This window comes from Calonectris borealis, chromosome 8 (genome assembly GCF_964195595.1).
Source record: "Calonectris borealis chromosome 8, bCalBor7.hap1.2, whole genome shotgun sequence".
Lineage (NCBI taxonomy): Eukaryota > Metazoa > Chordata > Aves > Procellariiformes > Procellariidae > Calonectris > Calonectris borealis.
The window spans coordinates 28,724,020-28,741,626 of record NC_134319.1 but is presented as its reverse complement, the minus strand read 5'-3'; the positions used below and the strand labels follow the sequence as shown (position 1 = coordinate 28,741,626).

Sequence of the window (17,607 nt, the reverse complement as noted above, 5' to 3'; positions counted from 1 at the left end):
CCACCCGCACCCAGGCACACAGAGGCGGCTCGTTAGACACAGGCGTTTATTCAGGCCCCGCTGAGACAAGCCCGTCGCCAGAAGCACGAGTGGGGAGAACCGCGGGGGAACATCCAAGGGGAGGGAGGCAGCTCCGTGGGGGGGAAGGGGCTGACAGCAGGCGGTGGAGGCGGCCCACGGCCCTAGGCTGGTCTTCAGAGGTCTTCATGCGTGGGTGGTGCAGGAAGGCAGCTCCACTCCCTGGGGCGGAGTCTACACGCAGCGTGGGTGCTGTCTCCACCCGGCAGCATTGGTCCGGACTGCAGGCAGAGGCGTGAGGTCCCTCTGGGCCCCGGCAGCAGCTCCTGCTGGGTCTGCGGCGCTGGGGGACGCGGTGGGCTTTGGTCACGGCCAGGCTGGAGGCAGAGGAGTGTGGAGCTGGTGTTACCCCCTTCGGTGCTGCACAGAAAGCAGCGGGTCCCCCCTTCCCCTCCCAAGGGGTGTCCCCACCTGGGAGCACCCCAGCCGGGAGGATAGCTGCCCAGGTGAACTTTCCACGCGTGACTCCCAGCAGAAGCAGGGGGGAACATTTCCAGCACGCTGCGAGAGCGCAGGGTGCTGCGAGCGTCTCGCCGGTGCTCACCTTACAGGTTGGCGTCGTACGCTGCGTTGGTGAAGATGCCCGGTGATCCTAGGTCACTGGAAAACAGACACAAGGGTGTCACCTTGGGGGAGAGGGCAGGAGTGTGAAGGGCATGGGTTAGCACAGCCCCGTCAGCCCCAAAGGTGCTCCCACTGCGTATAAAAGCAGCCTTGTACAGGCAGACCTGGGTGACGTGGGGTGACCGCAGGGCTGTGACGGGCACAGGGCAGAGCACGGCTCTCACCTGGTGGGGTTCAGGAGCTTCTTCTTCTCCTCTGATAATGGTGTTGAAATGTCCACAGGGACAGAGCAGATAGAAAAGAAAGAACCAGATCTGTTTAATGAAGGATGTGAGAAGCCGCAGCAGCAGTGTCTGAAATTGAACCGAGTTTGACAAGCATGGGATGGAGCGGGGAGGGGCGGCTGAAGCATTTGCCTTCTTCTCCTTCGCAATGAAGGTGTTTTTCTGGCTCTGCCCTCCAAACCTGGCTGCTGGCACTTTCAGCTGGACAAACTGCCACGGACCCAAGCAACTCGCAGCAAATAAGACACATGGATTGAGGCAGTCACACTGTTAAACTCTTCTGATCATCCCACCCTCCCCCGGGGCTCTGTAACCACCGGCCAAAGCGATGGTGGGCTGCGGGGGGCGTTTCTGTACCTCTGTCACTGAGCCGCTTGGCAAGGAGGGCAATGAGTGTCCCCGAGAGCACGACGCCGGCTATTGCCAGAGCCGTGCCGCTGGTGTAAGCCAGGACTTGGTTTAAGAAGGGGGCACCGTCCTCTGAAACAGATCCGCAGACCCACATGTTAGAAAGTTGTCAGAAGGAGTTCACAGCACCCAAGCTGCTGGGGTGCCCCCCACCACGTTTGAGATGTGCTGCAGGAAGCTGGACCCCCCCCCCCCCAGTGCTAGAGGAGCTCACCATACCTGCACAGACAGGGGGATGCCTGGTCCAGTTCCCCGTGGCTGCACACTGGAGCACCTCTGCTCCCATCCGAACAAACCCCTCCTCGCAGGAGAAGGTGCACGTGGAGTTGTATGTGAAGTTCCCGTGCACGTGAGAGCAGCTCAGCTGGCCTCTGCTGGGGGAGTCCAGCACCGGGCAGCTGATGGCTGGAGATAAAGCACAGCGGTAGCATCAACAGACAGGAGCGACGGTGGTGGGATGGGGACGTGTGGGCTGGGGAGCCAGGGGATGAGCTGCCATGGACGGGGGATGCTAAGGGGAAGGGGATGCTGGGGAAAACAGTCTGCTACAACAGAGCACTTCCAGACACGCGTGTGATCACGAGATCTACCTTTGCATTGTGGGTTGTCCCCAGTCCAGGTCCCCGTGGCCGTGCACTCGCGGCTCTCTGGCCCCATCAGCACAAACCCCGTCTGGCAGGAGAAGGCACATGTGGAGCCGAAGGCAAAGTCTCCATGGAGGTGGGAGCAGGCAACCTCGCCCATCTTGGGGGTGGCCAGTGCCGAGCATTTGATGGCTGCGAGGGTAAAGAGGCACGCTTCAAAAAGGAGCCTGGGAGACTACACTGTTGGGACCAAGAGACTGGGGAACCTCCTAGTGTCACCCCAAGGCCAATGGCACCCTGAGCTCTAGCAGCAGCTCTACCTTCACAGCGTGGGGCATCCCCAGTCCATGTCCCTGTGGCCGTGCACTTGCGGCTCTCCGACCCCATCAGTGCAAACCCCGTCTGGCAGGAGAAGGCACATGTGGAGCCGAAGGTGAAGTCCCCGTGGAGGTGGGAGCAGTTCAGCTCTCCTCGGTCTGGAGCACTGAGCACTGGGCAAGTGATGGCTGCAGGGTAAAGAAGCACACTTCAAGAAGGAGCCTGGGGACTATGAGGCTAAACCGTTAGGATGAGAGGACCAAGACACCCAAGAACATCCCAGGGTCATCCCAAGGCCTGTGACACCTTGAGCAGCAACTGTACCTTCACATTGTGGGGCACCCCCAGTCCACGTCCCCATGGCCGTGCACTCACGGCTCTCCAGCCCCATCAGTGCAAACCCCATCTGGCAGGAGAAGGCACATGTGGAGCCAAAGGTGAAGTCCCCGTGGAGATGGGAGCAGTTCAGCTCTCCCCAGTCTGGAGCACTGAGCACCGGGCAGGCAATGGCTGCAGGATAAATGGGCACATTTCAAGTACAAGCCTGTGGACTACAAGGCTAAACTGTTGGAATGAGAGGGCCAAGACACCAGAGAACATCCCATGGTCACCCCAAGGCCTGTGACACATCAAGCAGCAACTCTACCTTTGCATTGTGGGGCATCCCCAGTCCAGGTCCCCATGGCCGTGCACTCATGGCTCCCCAGTCCTGTCAGCACAAACCCCGTCTGGCAGGAGAAGGCACATGTGGAGCCGAAGGTGAAGTCCCCGTGGAGGTGGGAGCAGTTCAGCTCTCCTCGATCTGGAGCGCTGAGCACTGGGCAGGTGATGGCTGCAGAGGTAGAGACACACTCCAAGCAGGAGCCTGGGAACTGTGAGGCTAAACTGGTGGGACCTAGAGGCTGGGGAGACACTAGGATGTTCCCCAATATCAGTGACACCCTGAGCTGTAGCAGCAGCTCTACCTTCACAGCGTGGGCCATCCCCCGTCCACGTCCCCGTGGCCGTGCATTCGCGGCTCTCCGACCCCATCAGTGCAAACCCCGTCTGGCAGGAGAAGGCACATGTGGAGCCAAAGGCAAAGTCCCCGTGGAGGTGGGAGCAATTCAGGTCTCCTCGGTCTGGAGCACTGAGCACCGGGCAGGCGATGGCTGCAGGGTTAGAGATACACTTCAAACAGGACCCTGGGGACTAAAAGGCTAAGCTGTTGGGTCCAAGAGGCTGGGAAAAATCTTAGTGTCACCCCAAGGCCAACAGCACCCTGAGCTGTAGCAGCAGCTCTACCTTCACAGCGTGGGGCATCCCCCGTCCATGTCCCTGTGGCCGTGCACTCGCGGCTCTCCGACCCCATCAGTGCAAACCCCGTCTGGCAGGAGAAGGCACATGTGGAGCCGAAGGCGAAGTCCCCGTGGAGATGGGAGCAGTTCAGGTCTCCTCGGTCTGGAGCACTGAGCACCGGGCAGGCGATGGCTGCAGGGCGAAGAGGCACACTTCAAGCAGGAGCCGGGGGACTGGGAGGCTAAACTGCTGGGGCTCAGAGACTGGGGAACCTCCTAGTGTCACCCCAAGGCCAATGGCACCCTGAGCTCTAGCAGCAGCTCTACCTTCACAGCGTGGGGCATCCCCCGTCCATGTCCCTGTGGCCGTGCACTCGCGGCTCTCCGACCCCATCAGTGCAAACCCCATCTGGCAGGAGAAAGCACATGTGGAGCCGATGACGAAGTCCCCGTGGAGGTGGGAGCAGTTCAGCTTTCCCCGGTCTGGAGCACTGAGCACCGGGCAGGCGATGGCTGCAGAGCGAAGAGGCACACTTCAAGCAGGAGCCGGGGGACTGGGAGGCTAAACTGCTGGGGCTCAGAGACTGGGGAACCTCCTAGTGTCACCCCAAGGCCAATGGCACCCTGAGCTCTAGCAGCAGCTCTACCTTCACAGCGTGGGGCATCCCCCGTCCATGTCCCTGTGGCCGTGCATTCGCGGCTCTCCGACCCCATCAGTGCAAACCCCGTCTGGCAGGAGAAAGCACATGTGGAGCCGAAGGCGAAGTCCCCGTGGAGGTGGGAGCAGTTCAGCTTTCCCCGGTCTGGAGCACTGAGCACCGGGCAGGCGATGGCTGCAATGGGAGAGCAGGTCTCAGAGGCAGGATAGATGAGGTTTCATCTAGGGATTAGGGCTGAATCCCAGTCAAATAAGCCCAAATCTATGGTGATATGTCTTTGATTTACCTTTCTCACCCAGACAAGTCTCACCTCTTCAAAAACAGTAGTAATGTAGTTGGTACAATGATTTTTCTGCCATACAAGTGATTTCCTCAGGGGGGCTCTGCCAGAGCCCTCTTTATCCCCTGCACTACCTTGGGTTTCAGCCCCGGGATGAAGGACCGTGGCTGCTGCAGTCCTACTTGCCTCCCTCCCCGGAGGGGAGCAGAGACCTGCCTCCATCCTTGTCACAGCGGCAGGGCGAAGGACACCCAGATGGCTGTGAGGCTGTGGGGGACCAGGAGGGGCTGACTGAAATAGCTATAGGGGTTGTGTGCCAGCCTCTCCAGGCTGTGCCCAGGGTGTGCTTTGCTGCGTGCCGGGACAGCACCCAACATTTGCTGGGGTGAGCGGCTCCGCTGCCTGCAGGACCACCGCAGGTTAGTGCCAGGAGGACATCTAACACCACTGGCAGCCAGAGACAGACCCCATTCCCTGCACCTTCTGCTTTCAAACTGACACCAAACACTTTCCTTGGTAGACTTTTCCTTTCATAGCTCTTTTCCAGGCAAGCCTGGTTTCCCACAGAATCCCCGGAGCTGTCTATCGGGGCCCCAAAACCCAGCGCTGAGGCACCCCCCAGCAGGCAGCCCGGGCTCTACCTTCGCAGCGCGGGGGGGGCCCCGTCCAGACCCCGCCGGCCGTGCACCGCAGCCTCCGCGCTCCCGTCGGCTCAAACCCCTCCTGGCAGGAGAAGGCACACGTGGAGTTGAAGGCGAACGTGCCGTGCGGGTGGGAGCAATCGACCCGGCCCCTTTCGGGGGCAACCAGCTGGGGGCACGCGACGGCTGCAGGCAGAGAGAGGGCAGGCGCGTGAGGGCAGGGCAGGCAGCCTCGCCCCTCGCGGTGCCCGCAGCACCGTCAGCCTCGCCGCAGCAGGAGCCTCTGCTCGTTTTTGGAGTAAACCCAACTGGCAATGCTTGCTAACGCGGCTTCGTTATCAGCAAGGGCGACCGACTGACTCATCTGATTCTTTGCGAAAAAGAAAAATCAATCGTACGTAGAGCCAGCAGGAAAAAACAATGAGCGGGGAAAGCAAGCCTTTGGAAACTTGAAAAGCCTGGAGCGGGCAGGCTCAGCCCAGCTTGCCTGGGGGGACTTCCACAAAATTGGGAGCCAGCTCCTGACCCTGCCACTGCTGGGGACGCTGGCACGGGACAGTCACATCACGTCTCCGTGCCCGTTCCCCCTAACTGCAGAAAGTTTTGCTGGTCTCCGCCGCCTAAAACAAGCCCCGGGTTGAAACACAGGCCCACCCAGCACTAACTTCAAGGCAGGCTTTTTTTTTTTTAAAAATATATATATATATACAGAGACCCTGCCCACCCCCTGACCCCTCCTGCTGGGTCTCCTGATACAGAGGGTCCCCGTGTGTACAGTTGTGTCCCGTGTCTGCTCCAGTCTTCGACTCGTCCCATCCTTGTGCAAGGCTGCAGATCCACCACGCAGCAGCACAGGGAAGGTGGAGCAGTGTTCTCACACACGCCCAAAAAAGCCCAGCACCTCTCTGGGGTGCCCAGCGCCTGGCTGCAAACCCTCAAGCCGCCGACGGGAAGACTTTCCCTGCCCCTGCAGCGTAACGTACCACAGCTTTCTCTCCTTTGCGGCTTCCTGCCCCGCTCTGTCCCTCCCAGCTTATATCTAACCTCATCTCACCGGTCCTCACCCCACTCACGGCGGCGCAGCCCTGCCAGGATACACCCTTCCCCCAGCTGCGGGACGGCAGCCCCCCTTCACTCTTCTCTGAGGACCCCCGAGATGCCGAGCACCCTCCCAGGGTGGATCAGGGTGGGCTTAAGGAGGAGCAGACGGTGCCACCAGGGTGATGGAGGTGCCAAGACACCGTCCCGCCCCGCGCATGGTGCACGCAGGGTGCTGGCGCCTGGGTGTGATTCAGGACAGGGAGCAAGAGCATGGGGACAGCTGGGGAGACCAGGGGGCTTATACAGAGCTCACAGCCGCTCTGCCCATCGCAGCCTCATCAGGGAACCGCTCCCTGCATGCAGCACCAGGAGCTGCTTCCCCAAAGGGCAGGGCTATGGCAAGTCCAGCCCATTGCTTGCCTGAGCAGTGTTGGGCACGCAGGGCTGGCCCCCCCAAAGCATCAGTGCCACATCCCTGAGATCCCCAGCCCCTGGCAGTCCCTACCTGTGCAGGTGGGGGTCTCTGCTGACCACTGCTGGGAAGGCAGGCACCGCAGCGTGCCTGCCCCTCGCCGCTCGAACCCCTCCTGGCACTCAAACGCACAGGTGGAGTTGTAGCTGAAGTCTCCGAAGGGATGGCTGCAGTTCATGCGCGCTCCCCTGGGCTCGAGCTCGGCGCACTGCACAACTGGGAGAGACACAGAGCCACCAGCCCGTTAGGAACATAACGAACTTGCCCGCTTTGCCACCAGGGCTCAGGTTCTCCAGCGGGAAGGGAGGGATGGGGATGGATGGCTCACCGTCCTCGCACTCAGGGCCGTGGAAGCCGGGGTAGCACTCGCAGCGGTAGCTCCTGATGGTCTCCACACACTCGCCGCGCTGGCTGCACGGGAAGGGCTGGCAGGAGGCTGCGCACACAGAGGATGGTCATCAGGAGCCACCGGCCACCCTGCCGAGATCCCCAGCCCACCCGATCTGGGTCCGTGCCGCAGCCCCCCCGCTCACCCTGGTAGCACAGCGCCTTTTTCCTCCGGTTGCAGGGCTCGTCGTTCCACTTGCCCGACTCCCGCTGCCGCTTGATGTAGATCTCCACGCAGTCCTGGTTGGAGCGGCGGTTGTTGGGCTCCCCGGCTGCCCAGTTCTCCGCCTCCTTGGTCAACGCCTTCCTGGTGCCCACCCAGGTCCAGGTGCCGCCCAGTTTGCGGATGCCGATCCAGTAGTAGCGCCCGTGGAAGGGCAGGCTGTTGTTGAGGTACTCGATCTCCTGCTTGTTCTGGATCGCCACCAGGTCAGTGAAGAAGGTCTGGCAGTAGTTCCTGGCCTGCTCCCACGTGTAGTCCCCTCGATCACTGTAGTTGTACGTCCAGGCACCCACCTCCACCCACGTCACCATGCCTGCGAGAGAGGATGAGGTCTGGGGTTGACCCAGAAAGGACGGGAACCAAGTCGGGGATGGGGTCCCTTGGGACATGAGGGTGAGCTAGGGCTGGCATCAGGGCCAAGAGGTGCCAGCAACCAGCTGGGCGAGGGGATGGGACAAAGGGACAAGTGTGGGTGTGGGACCTGGGTGGATCAGGCTTGGCAGAAGGAGCTGCATCCTGAGGGGGATGGCACAGGGATGAGGAAGATGGGGGAGACAGGGTGAAGGCTGAGACAGAGGGCAGCATGGGATGCGGGCAGAGCGCAGGTGGCCAAAGAGCCCCAACCGGTGATGCCAACCCCTCCTCTAGCACAAGGGGTGAAAGCCCAGCTCCACAGCCCCGCTCCCCTGCTCACAAAGGTTTCTCAAAGGGGAAAACCCAACATTGAGATGGTTCCTTAAACACGGTTCCTTCCTCGAGCGCAGAAGTGTACCACTTCAGTCTTCTTGCTTTACACTTCTACAATGAGAGTCAGCTTGGAGCAAGGCAGAGCAACGAGCATGCCCTCATCCCCCAAAGCATTTGGATCCCAAGCTGCTCATCTGAGCCAGAGATGGTCTGAAGAGTCGTGTAAAATTCAGTATTGCAAAACAACGTCTTGCAAAAGTCAAGTTCACATCCTGGTCATGCCCACCAGGCAGGGCAAAGCCAGAGATTAACTGGAACCCACACCCAGAAATGAAGGGCTTTGCTAAAACCCTGCTCTTATTTACAGCATTACCACAACTTGATGCAATCAAACGGTTTTAGCCACAAAAAAAAGCTTCCTCCCCAGAAGCAGGTACCTCCTGCAGAGATATCTCACTGCAGAAAGCGATACGGGGATCATATCTCCATCTGTCCAGAAAGTAAGATGGGGATCAAACTGTGTTCCAAACAACCAGCCTGTGTCTCAGGAGAGCGTATCATACTGTGGTCACGCAGGCAAAAGTCTGGGCATCGCAGATTAGATGCGAATCTGGGGCTTCCGAAGTCTAATTAGGGCTCTAGTTTGGTCAATAATTTCTAAGCAAAATTCCCACAATTTGTCTGGTTTTCCTTGTGAAAGAGCAAACTATTCACTTTGTTCAACAAAGCTGAAGCTGAGGAAAATGTGGCCTTCAACAACAGCCCTCCTCTTCACCCCTTGGGAGTTTGGGGCTGCAGGACAGAAGCTCAGGGCACCTCCTGGAGCCTGCCCCATCCTCAGCTCCCACCACCCGCCTCCTGGCCCTCACTACCCCCCCAGCACAGCTCGGGGCAGCCGCCCCACTACCCTTGCACACCCCATCCCCAAACCAAGAAGGACCAAGGGAGCCCACCCGCTATGTGCCCATCCTCCACACGCTCTCCTGCCTCTTTCCTCCAGCTCCACCAGTAACACCCCCTCTGTAGCACAGCTCATCCCCACTCCTTCCCCTCAGCCTTATGTTACCTCTCCCTGCCCCACCTGGAGCTGGACCCCCAGGTGGGTGCTGTTTGCCTGCGTTTCGACCCCTCGGCTCCCCTGGCAGCCCCCGACGCCCCCCCGCAGGGCGGTGCTCAGCACTCGCCGCGCTCGGGGTGCCTTTGCATTTTTGTTTTCCCCTCAGAGCTAAATCTCAGCCTCCTCCTGACACTTCTGCATTTGCCTCTGTTCCTTAGCTCAATCATGAAAGGTCGTTTGGAAAATAACTCAGGTCATGGAGGATCTCTTAGGGACAGAGCAGGCACTGGCAGGTTTTGCTCCCTGCAATGCCAACATGTGTAGGAAATATCCTACAGGCAGCAAAACCAAATTAGTTTCTACTCTGATTTCTTCTCCTAATGTCAACTAGCAGCTTTAACTCTGCGTGGTGCTGCCCCAGCTGTGCTCCCAACCCTCGCACCTCTGGGTCCTGTGGCTATATCTGTGCCCGGCTCCGCAGCATGGGCATGGGCATAGGCAGGGGGTAGAGCTTCTGCTGCCTTTCTCCAGTTTGTGGTACAATGCACCGGCTGCCATGCTGCATTTGGGGAACGAGACACCCTGTGGGGACCCCACACATGGCCTGGCCCTCCCCGGGGGAGCACGGTCCTGCGACGGGTCTGGCTGGAGGAAGCTGGCCCGGGCAGACACAGCCCCCTCCCAGCCCAGAAGGATCCAGCCCTGGGGCTGGCAGCCGTGTGGGGTGTGACTGATGAGCCCCCAAAATAACATTGCTGCCTTTCTCCAGTTTCCCGGACCTGCAGGCTCCTCAGCAGCAGGGTCACGCTGGGCTTACCGAGCGGGCGGCGGGCAGCTTACCCCATGCGATGGCAACGATGCCCAGGTAGCAGATGCCACGAGAGCTCAGAGCCCACGTCCTCCCAGCCGACCGCAGTCCCGCAGCAGTGCCCTGCATGCCAGGGAGGGAAGCGTGAGCGTGCATGTCCCATGGGTGCTCACGCACCCCGCTGTGCACCCGCATCGCTGCCAGGCGGTCCTGGTAGCCACAAGGGCAGGTTGCTTGTGCCAGCTCGCACGCAAGCACGCGCGGTGCTGCCGGCCAGGTGCAGAAAGGGTCCCTCCAGCAAGGCACCTGGGGGGGCTGTGCCCGCAGCACAGCTGGGCAGTGGGGGAGGCCGTGCCAGCAGTGCAGTTCGCTCCTGGGGAGCCCCTAAGTCCAGGGCATGCCCTGTGCCCCTCACCCGTCCCCGCCCACCCAGGGCTGGCATCTGCCCCCGCAGTGGCAGTGCCCTGTGCGCCTGGCATGGCCTCGCTGCCCGGGGCAGGGTCTCCCTGGGTCCGTCCCTCAGGTGCCCGGCAGCAGCACCGGTTCCTGGCAGCGCCTGCCCGCAGCCCTGTCCTCCCTCACCCCCTTTTCCAGGCAGACCCCGACTCATCGCCAAGGAGGGGCACCTACCATGTCAGCGCCGGAGACGCACCTTGCCCAGCCGCCGGCAGCTCCAGGAGCGTCTGGCCCTTGGCAGGCAGCGGTGCTCACACTTCCTCCGAGCGCGCAGAGCATCGCTCCCTGCCCTTGGCCTCTTCCCCTCCCGCCCCAGCCCCGCTGCCAGCCCGCATCCTGCCCCGCGCCCCCGCCTCCCCCGCCGCGGGCTCTCCCACCCCCAGAGACCCCGCTCCCAGCCCGGGGCCGGAGGGGAACAGCGCGGTCAGCCCTGGCCGCGGCCCTGGCTGGACGTAGCTCGGCACCTGCCCCGTGGCTCGGGAGCTGGGTGCATCCCCACGCTGCCACCGGGAGATGACCCACAACGAGCTATGCTTGCCCGAGCCCCCCAGGAGATCGAGAAGGGTCCCCCAGGAGGGGTCCAGCCCCAGCCCATGGTGCCCAGGGCACCGAGACCTCTCCGACCCACCGTGTCCATGTCGCAGTGCCCACGCTGGTGGTCGGAGGACAGAGGAGGGATGAGGTGGGATGAGCTCCCACATGGGCTGAGCAGGAGCGTGGCTCGCAGCCTCCCGGCTCCTGCGCTGGATGCTCTCCTCGCTCGTAGGCTTTTTGCTCTGGCTGTGAATCTTCATATACCATTTATAAACAGTTACTTACATAATGTATTTTCCTGTCTTTGCCTTTAAGTCTTTATGAGAAAGAACATGCCAACAGAGGAACTTCCCCTGAGTTGTTAATATCCTTTATGAACTTCCACCAATGCTTCAGGAACATGCCTCATTGTGTCTACCTCCCCTTGGATCATTCTTGAATCATCATAAATCTTTCCTTACTCCGTTCTGCTTCTTGGCAGGGTTTTCTGCGGGAATTACTCTGCTCACTTCCAGCTAAAGCCAAAGCGAGAGCCATGCAGGTCACATGCATTTTCCAGTTCCAGAGAAACTGATGCTGCTCCAGTGGGACTCATGCTAGACAAAAGGAGGAACCCATCCCAAAAGCCGTAACCCACTACAATGACTTTGTACTTGGCCAATGTAAATGAAACTCAGTTCCTGTCTCTGGATATCTTCCTTGCAAAGTGATTTACTGCAATTGTCTATTTTTATGGAATTGCTGAGATGAGCCTGTATGTCCAGTAATTCGGGAGTTCTCGCTTTCTAGCAGCTCATGTGCAGAGGGTGTGCAATTACGGCAAGGGAAGAAGCAGCTGGGTGGGCAGAGAGGCTGAGGGGCAGCTGCTGGGGCAGGAGAGCACCTCCAAATGCTGAGGGTCACCCGGGCAGGGTGGGAGCTGCCTCTCCCACCGGTGGGAGACCCGCTGGGAGTCAGAGGGGTGCTCGTGGGTGCACGGCCCTGGGGGGGAGCAGGCTGTGCCCCTGCCAGTTTCACTTCTGCTGAAACCAGACACAGTAGGGCAGAGCCCTAGAAAAAAAATATTTCCACCTTTATTTTTGTAACTAAAAATAGTTTCTGGTATTGTTTTAAAAACAGAAGCAAGGTGGCTGAGACCCAGAGGCTGCCGCTGCAAAGGGCAGAATGTGGCCAAGTTCAAAGCCGAGTTTGCGGGGGCAGGTATCCCCTGCCCGTGGGTACCTGGGCTCAGAGAGGGGGTCCTGCATGGCAGGACCGGTACCGAGGGTTGCTTTGCAGATAGAGTGGGAAAAGGTACATGTGGTGGGAGGGAGAGAAGACCCGAATCAGCTCTGCAGCTCTGCTGGGAGCTGGCTAATCGCCAGAAGCCCTTTCACATCTCTGGTGGTTTCCAAGGCTGGCTCCCTGGGAAGGATTCAGGATGCTGCAGGGCACACGCTCCCCGCTGGGTTCCTGCTGCCCGGTTTACCAAGGAAGGGCTTGTCCCTGCCGTGTGGGCTGAGCAGCGCAGGGATTTCCCAGGCAGCAGGATGGTGCATCCCGTCCCCCCGGCCACCCCTCCGAGGGCACAGCGCAGGCTGGGAGCCAGAGCTTCGCTCAGCAGGGGCTCAAGGGAGCAGGTACAAAGGCACTTTCCCATATCACCCCCTCACCGTCCCTCTGGGCCCTGCAGGGATCTGGAATGGAAATGTGCTTCCTTTGCCGTGCCCTGGTCCTGAGCCACAGGCAGAGGCGATGCTCTCTCCCGAGAGCCCTGTCGCAGGCTGTATCTGTGGGGGAGGGGCACGGGTGCCCCACTCCCACCTCCAAACCACTGCCGAGGGTGCTGTGCAGCCGGCGGGGTTGGGCAACCCCCCCGCAGGCTGCGACCGCAGGGCTCACCGGGGGGAAGCGGCTCGGCCGCTGCAGCCGTCGCTGCCCGCCCAGGCTGATGCACTGCTCCCTCTCACTGCTCGGCCGTGCCACGGGCAGGGTGTCGTGCGCAGGGCAGGGTGCGATGCCTGCACGAGTATCCCAACGGCTCTGGGAGTGCCCAGCTGTGGATGGGACGCACGGTGCCAGGGGCTGTACATAATGCGTGGGGAGATGGGCACTGGCGGAGGTGGGCAGATGCCCCAGGGCTTAGCCTCTGCAGAGAGTTACCATCGCCCCAGGGCCAAGACCAGGCTGTGCCCCGCACTGTGGCCCCAGGGAGTGCTCAGGACCTGGCGGAGTGAGACCCTGGGGGCAGGAGGTGCAAGGGGCACCCCCATCACCATCACGCCGCACCCCCCCGTGCAGAGGCACACTTGTGTTGTTTTCGGCAGAGGCTCCCGCCCCACGGCAGCACAGCCTGTTCCCCTCCTTGTGCAATGTCCCCTGGCAAACCGCAGAGGAACCGAGTCACCCTGACACAGCCCGCCTGGCTCGGCTGCCACTGGTGATACAGTGGGCACCTTCCTGGGGAGCCCCCCTCACCCCTGCTGCTGGGGAGGGCTCAGCAGCCCACTTGAGCGAGGAGGCACCCGGCAGCACCCCTGCAGAAGCATGGCGTGGTGCTGGTGAGGACCCACACCCACTGGGGCGCAGCCCCGCTCCCGCCGTCCCCCCTACGCCACCCTGGGGACCGGGGTGGCTCTCCCCAGATCCTGCAATGCCCCGGTGAGCGGGGGCTTTGGACGCACCTCCTGAGCGCGGGTACTGGACAGCTCCCCCCCACCGCAGGTCCCCAGGGGCTGTTTGTCCCAAAGGGTGTCCCTGAGCTGCAGGGTGCCTTTGGGCACGTCTCCCAGCGTGATGCCTGGCCTGCAGCCTGGGCAGCCGGGCCCTCCTTTGACGGCCCTGGAGGAAAGCAGCACTCGATAAAGTCTTTCTCACAATTTGAAAGTGTTTGGCATTACCCGAGTGCACCCTGGCTTAGAGGGGGTGGGATGGTTGCAAGCATTAGCCAGGGCCAGAAGGACGGGGATGCTTCCAAGACAGATCACGGGCCGTGGCACCCTGCGCCCCCCCACCCGCAGGGATCCCACGGCACTCGGGCAGCCCTGGCTGCGGGGTGCAGGGGCAGTTCTGGGCAAATCACTCCCACCCACCCCACAGGGCTCCTCTCAGAGTTGTTTCTTTGATCTCAGCTGCAGGACAGCTTTCTGCCTCGCCAGTGATGGAGAGCCTTTTCGCTGGGCACCGCTGCCAGCCAGGTACCCCTGCCCGCGCTACCTGCCGGCTCCCTGGCACCTGGCAGCAGCAACACGTGCGTGGCACAGATAAGGGTTCACCAAACAGGATGCCGGGGGCGTAGATAACGCCGAAGTTAACTCACTGCTTGTGTGGTAGGGAGTAAACAAGCGGCTCTGCCTACCCGGGGAATCCCAGGCAGTGCTCTGCCCTGCCAGCGAGCTGGGGCACAGGGTGGGTACGGGGTGCTGGGGTGCAGCTCTGGGGATGTGCCGCATCCAGGGGCAGCTCCGCAGCCGTGCAGGCAGCCCTTGCCCTAAGCGAGAGCAAAGCCACCCAGCCCGCAGAGCCACTCCGGGGAATTGCGACTGCTCTGCCTGCGCCCTGCCCGGCTCCCCATGGCACTGTGCGTCCCTGGAGGGCTGGCCACCGACCTGCCTGGCCATCCCTCTGTGCCACCCATCTTCCCACTGCAAGAGCAATACCTAGAGCCGTCAGGCTGGCTGGGCCCCGGGGCAACAGCCCCAGGCAGTGGAGGCGTTGGCAGCCGATGGAGCAGGCCACCAGCGCCCCAGACATCACCAGTGCTTTTGTCATGTGTCTGGTTTAGTGCAGAGATATCAGTCTTCTCCTGTCTTACAAAGCAAGGCCAGAGATGGATTCCCCCAGCTGTCACCTCCGTCACCCCCTGCGCGCTATTCCCTGCTCCCCTCCCGTCTGGCTCTTTGCACAACGGGCTCAGTCCTCCCCTGCTCCCTGGGCAGAGCTGCTGCAGCCTGCCCGGGGCCAGCGGATGAACATGCTTAGCACTGGGAGCCGTGTCTCCAGCTAGGGCCAGTCCCCGTGGAGCAAACAACGTCCTCTCCTCCTGCCAGGAAATCCTGCGGCATCCCCTCCGGCAGGCACTGAGCCCAGCTGCGTTTTCCCCTGAGACAGAAGCATCCTTGAGGACGTTCTTCACCTTTTGCCAGGCCGGGGCTGAGCTTTCCTCTTCTCTTTCTCACCTCCCCACTTCAGTGCAGCCGGCAGTTTGATGCTTTCTCCCCTGGGATCTCAGTTATCTTTCTGCTCCAAGGAGATACTTTGTCCTGCGACTTGCCAGTCTATTTAAATTGCTGATTTATTTTCTGCAGGTGGGGCAGGCACTGGCACAACATGCGTTTTAAGGTCTTTTTTGCGTCTCGACCACTTTGCTTTTGTGGATCTACAAACTGCCCCGTCCACGCTGCCTGCGCTGTTGCAAACCGCCGAGCTTTGCCCTGTGCAGCGTCCCCCGGGTCTGCAACCACAGGGTCGGGGTAGCCCCGTCTGAAACGCCGCTGCTGTGGCCATCCAGCTCTCCATGCACGGGGTCGGCGGCGCCTGCTGAAGCTGCCCTCCTCTAACAGTCCTGACTTTTGGGGCAAGCCCCTGCAAGAAAAAAACAAAAGCTAAAATAACGAGGGGAAGGAGGTTCCTAACAATTTGCTGTCACCTTTGAAATTAATTCCTCCTCTGGCCTCTCGCAGCTCTGCTTTAAGAGCAAGATGGCTACAAACACCAATGTGACTGTGCTTCAGCAATGGGCGGAGGGGTACAGGCTCTTTCACAGCCGAGCAGCAAAAGCAAGAAGTGGTTTCTGCTAGGAAATGGCAAGGCAACGCAGTGAGTGCTTTCCTAGCTTCTTTTTATTTTTATTTACCCTTGAAAGGAAAAGGACTGTTTTGCTGAGAGGCATTTCGGGTACTCACTGGCCCGAGAGGAGGCGAGGCACGACCTTCTGCCTCCACCTCATCCCTGCTGCTCCACTGGGGACTTGGCTGGTCCAGCCCCACGCCGGGACCGTACCTGGCTCCTCAGGGGAGAGCAGCGTGCAGGGGGCAGCTCCCCGGGCTGCCTGGCTCCGACTGCAGCCACTGACCCTCCCCTGCCACCTCCGGCGCTGTCACATCATTGTCACATGAAGGCTTCCTGGTGCCCAGCAAGAGCTAGAAACCCGCTTTCACTCTACGGGCGCTGATATCCTTCGGCAGAGGCGTGGGGTTGGGAGCAGCGTCCGTCCCGATGGACACCGGCGCGGGCAGCGAGCGGAGCTGTGCCGGCTGCGGCGCCTGTCCCCTCTGCTGCGGCACTGCTGCGAGAGTACTGCGGGGGTGCCGGGGGCCGCTGTGATGTGTCCACTGGCCCGCGGGGCGTTGCTCTCCACGATGAGCCGGAGGAGCCCTGCTCCCGGGAAGTCCATGATGACCACCCCCCAGCGCACTGGCTGCCCCCCCCGGCGCCGCAGGTGCTGGTAGCAGCGGGGGTTCACAAAGCGGGCCACCTCCTCGGGGCAGGTGAAGAGCCCGTTCCCGGAGCAGAAGGTGAGGTGCATGGTGGTGGGGTCCCCGCTGGCCGCCCTCTCCAAGTGCCGCCGTGCCCGGGCCCACTTGCGCTCCAGCGAGAGCACGTTCCAGGCGTCGCTGATGCTCAGCTGCTCGTAGGGAATGCCCAGCACCTCCCGCGCCAGCGCCTCCAGCACCACGATCTTCCCCCGCGCCTGGCCCAGCGTTGGGACCTCCTCCCGGCACCACACGCGGCCCTGTCCCTCCTCCAGCAAGCAGCGGTGCAGCCGGGCGGCGAAGCCGGGCCGGGGGAAGATGGGCAGCTCCTCCTTGATGCGCATGAGCACGGCCTCGCCGGGGTGGGCGCGGAGGAAGCGCAGGGTGCGGCGCAGGACCCCCCGCAGGCAGGCCCGCTGGAAAGTGCAGAGGTGGTAGATGTGGAGCTCGCCCCGCGCCAGCTTGCAGCGCACATCCAGGAAGCGGACGCCCGCCGCCAGCTGGGCCTCCAGGCCCCAGCTCTGGCACCGCAGGCGCCGGCCGCCGAACAGGCTGAGGGAGTCGTGGGTGCCAGGGATGGAGAGGCGGGAGAGGGGCAGGGCATCGGGGAGCCCCGCCATCCAGTCAGGGCAGCAGACTGCTGGCTGGGGCATGCAGTCGAACGCCGCGCTGTGCCGGCACCGCGCCTCCATGCTGCCAGGAGAGCGGGCGCCCTGGCGCCTGGCCGGCCCCACCGAGCCCTGCCGTGGAGGAGGAGCAGACCATGAGCAGTGCGAGCACCGCATGGCCCCCGTGCATCCTGATCCCACCCCTCCCCAGAGGTATCCCCACCATCCTGTGAAACCCTATAGCATACCACGTGTCCCATACATGTTGCTGCCGATACTCCGCACTGTCACACCGTATAGTTCCCCTCCCACTCTCAAGCACTTGTCCCACTACCCCTGAGCCCCGGCGCATCCCAGCCTCCCCCTCCTGCACCCACCTGGGTTCGCCTGCGGCTGCGGGATGCAGCCCGCCGGACGGGGCGCGCGGCCGTGGGTGCCAGCGGCACACTGGCAGGTGGAGCGGGATACCGGCCATTAACCCGGTGATGGTCATGACGCGCGTCCTGCCTCGCACGTGGCACGTGCACCAGGGATTCATCCTCAGCCCTCGGCCAAGGGGAACACTCAGCAGACACACCGGGCTAGAAAATCACCTGGCTGATCCCGAAAGCAGCCATTCAGGCCTCTGCACCTCCCTCCCCAGGAATCAGGACAAACGGGATCAGGGTGCCGCGGGGCCCCTTGGCGCTACCCATGGGAGCGGCTGCACAGAGCCCCTGCACAGTGCCCATGCACCCGCTCCAGAGCCATGCCCCGGGTTGAGCCATCACCCCCATCAGAGGGACAAC

The 17,607-nt window shown here is 61.7% G+C and overlaps 2 protein-coding genes across 2 annotated transcripts; both read right to left on the bottom strand.

Moving 5' to 3' along the window:
• Window positions 1–18: 18 nt before the first annotated feature.
• LOC142085071 (P-selectin-like) lies at window positions 19–11,033 on the bottom strand. The gene is given in 19 exon segments (XM_075156588.1): window positions 19–395; window positions 623–678; window positions 867–897; window positions 1,284–1,406; window positions 1,554–1,739; window positions 1,925–2,110; window positions 2,239–2,424; window positions 2,561–2,746; window positions 2,883–3,068; window positions 3,202–3,387; window positions 3,521–3,706; window positions 3,841–4,026; window positions 4,161–4,346; window positions 6,640–6,822; window positions 6,935–7,042; window positions 7,140–7,529; window positions 9,801–9,891; window positions 10,853–10,921; window positions 10,923–11,033. Coding segments are annotated over 18 exon segments (2,820 nt in total). The 5' UTR covers window positions 11,019–11,033; the 3' UTR covers window positions 19–395; window position 623.
• Window positions 11,034–15,293: 4,260 nt separating this feature from the next.
• Window positions 15,294–16,961, bottom strand: LOC142085278 (1-phosphatidylinositol phosphodiesterase-like). The gene is given in 2 exon segments (XM_075157065.1): window positions 15,294–16,024; window positions 16,027–16,961. Coding segments are annotated over 2 exon segments (1,023 nt in total). The 5' UTR covers window positions 16,904–16,961; the 3' UTR covers window positions 15,294–15,878.
• Between the last annotated feature and the right edge of the window lie 646 nt (window positions 16,962–17,607).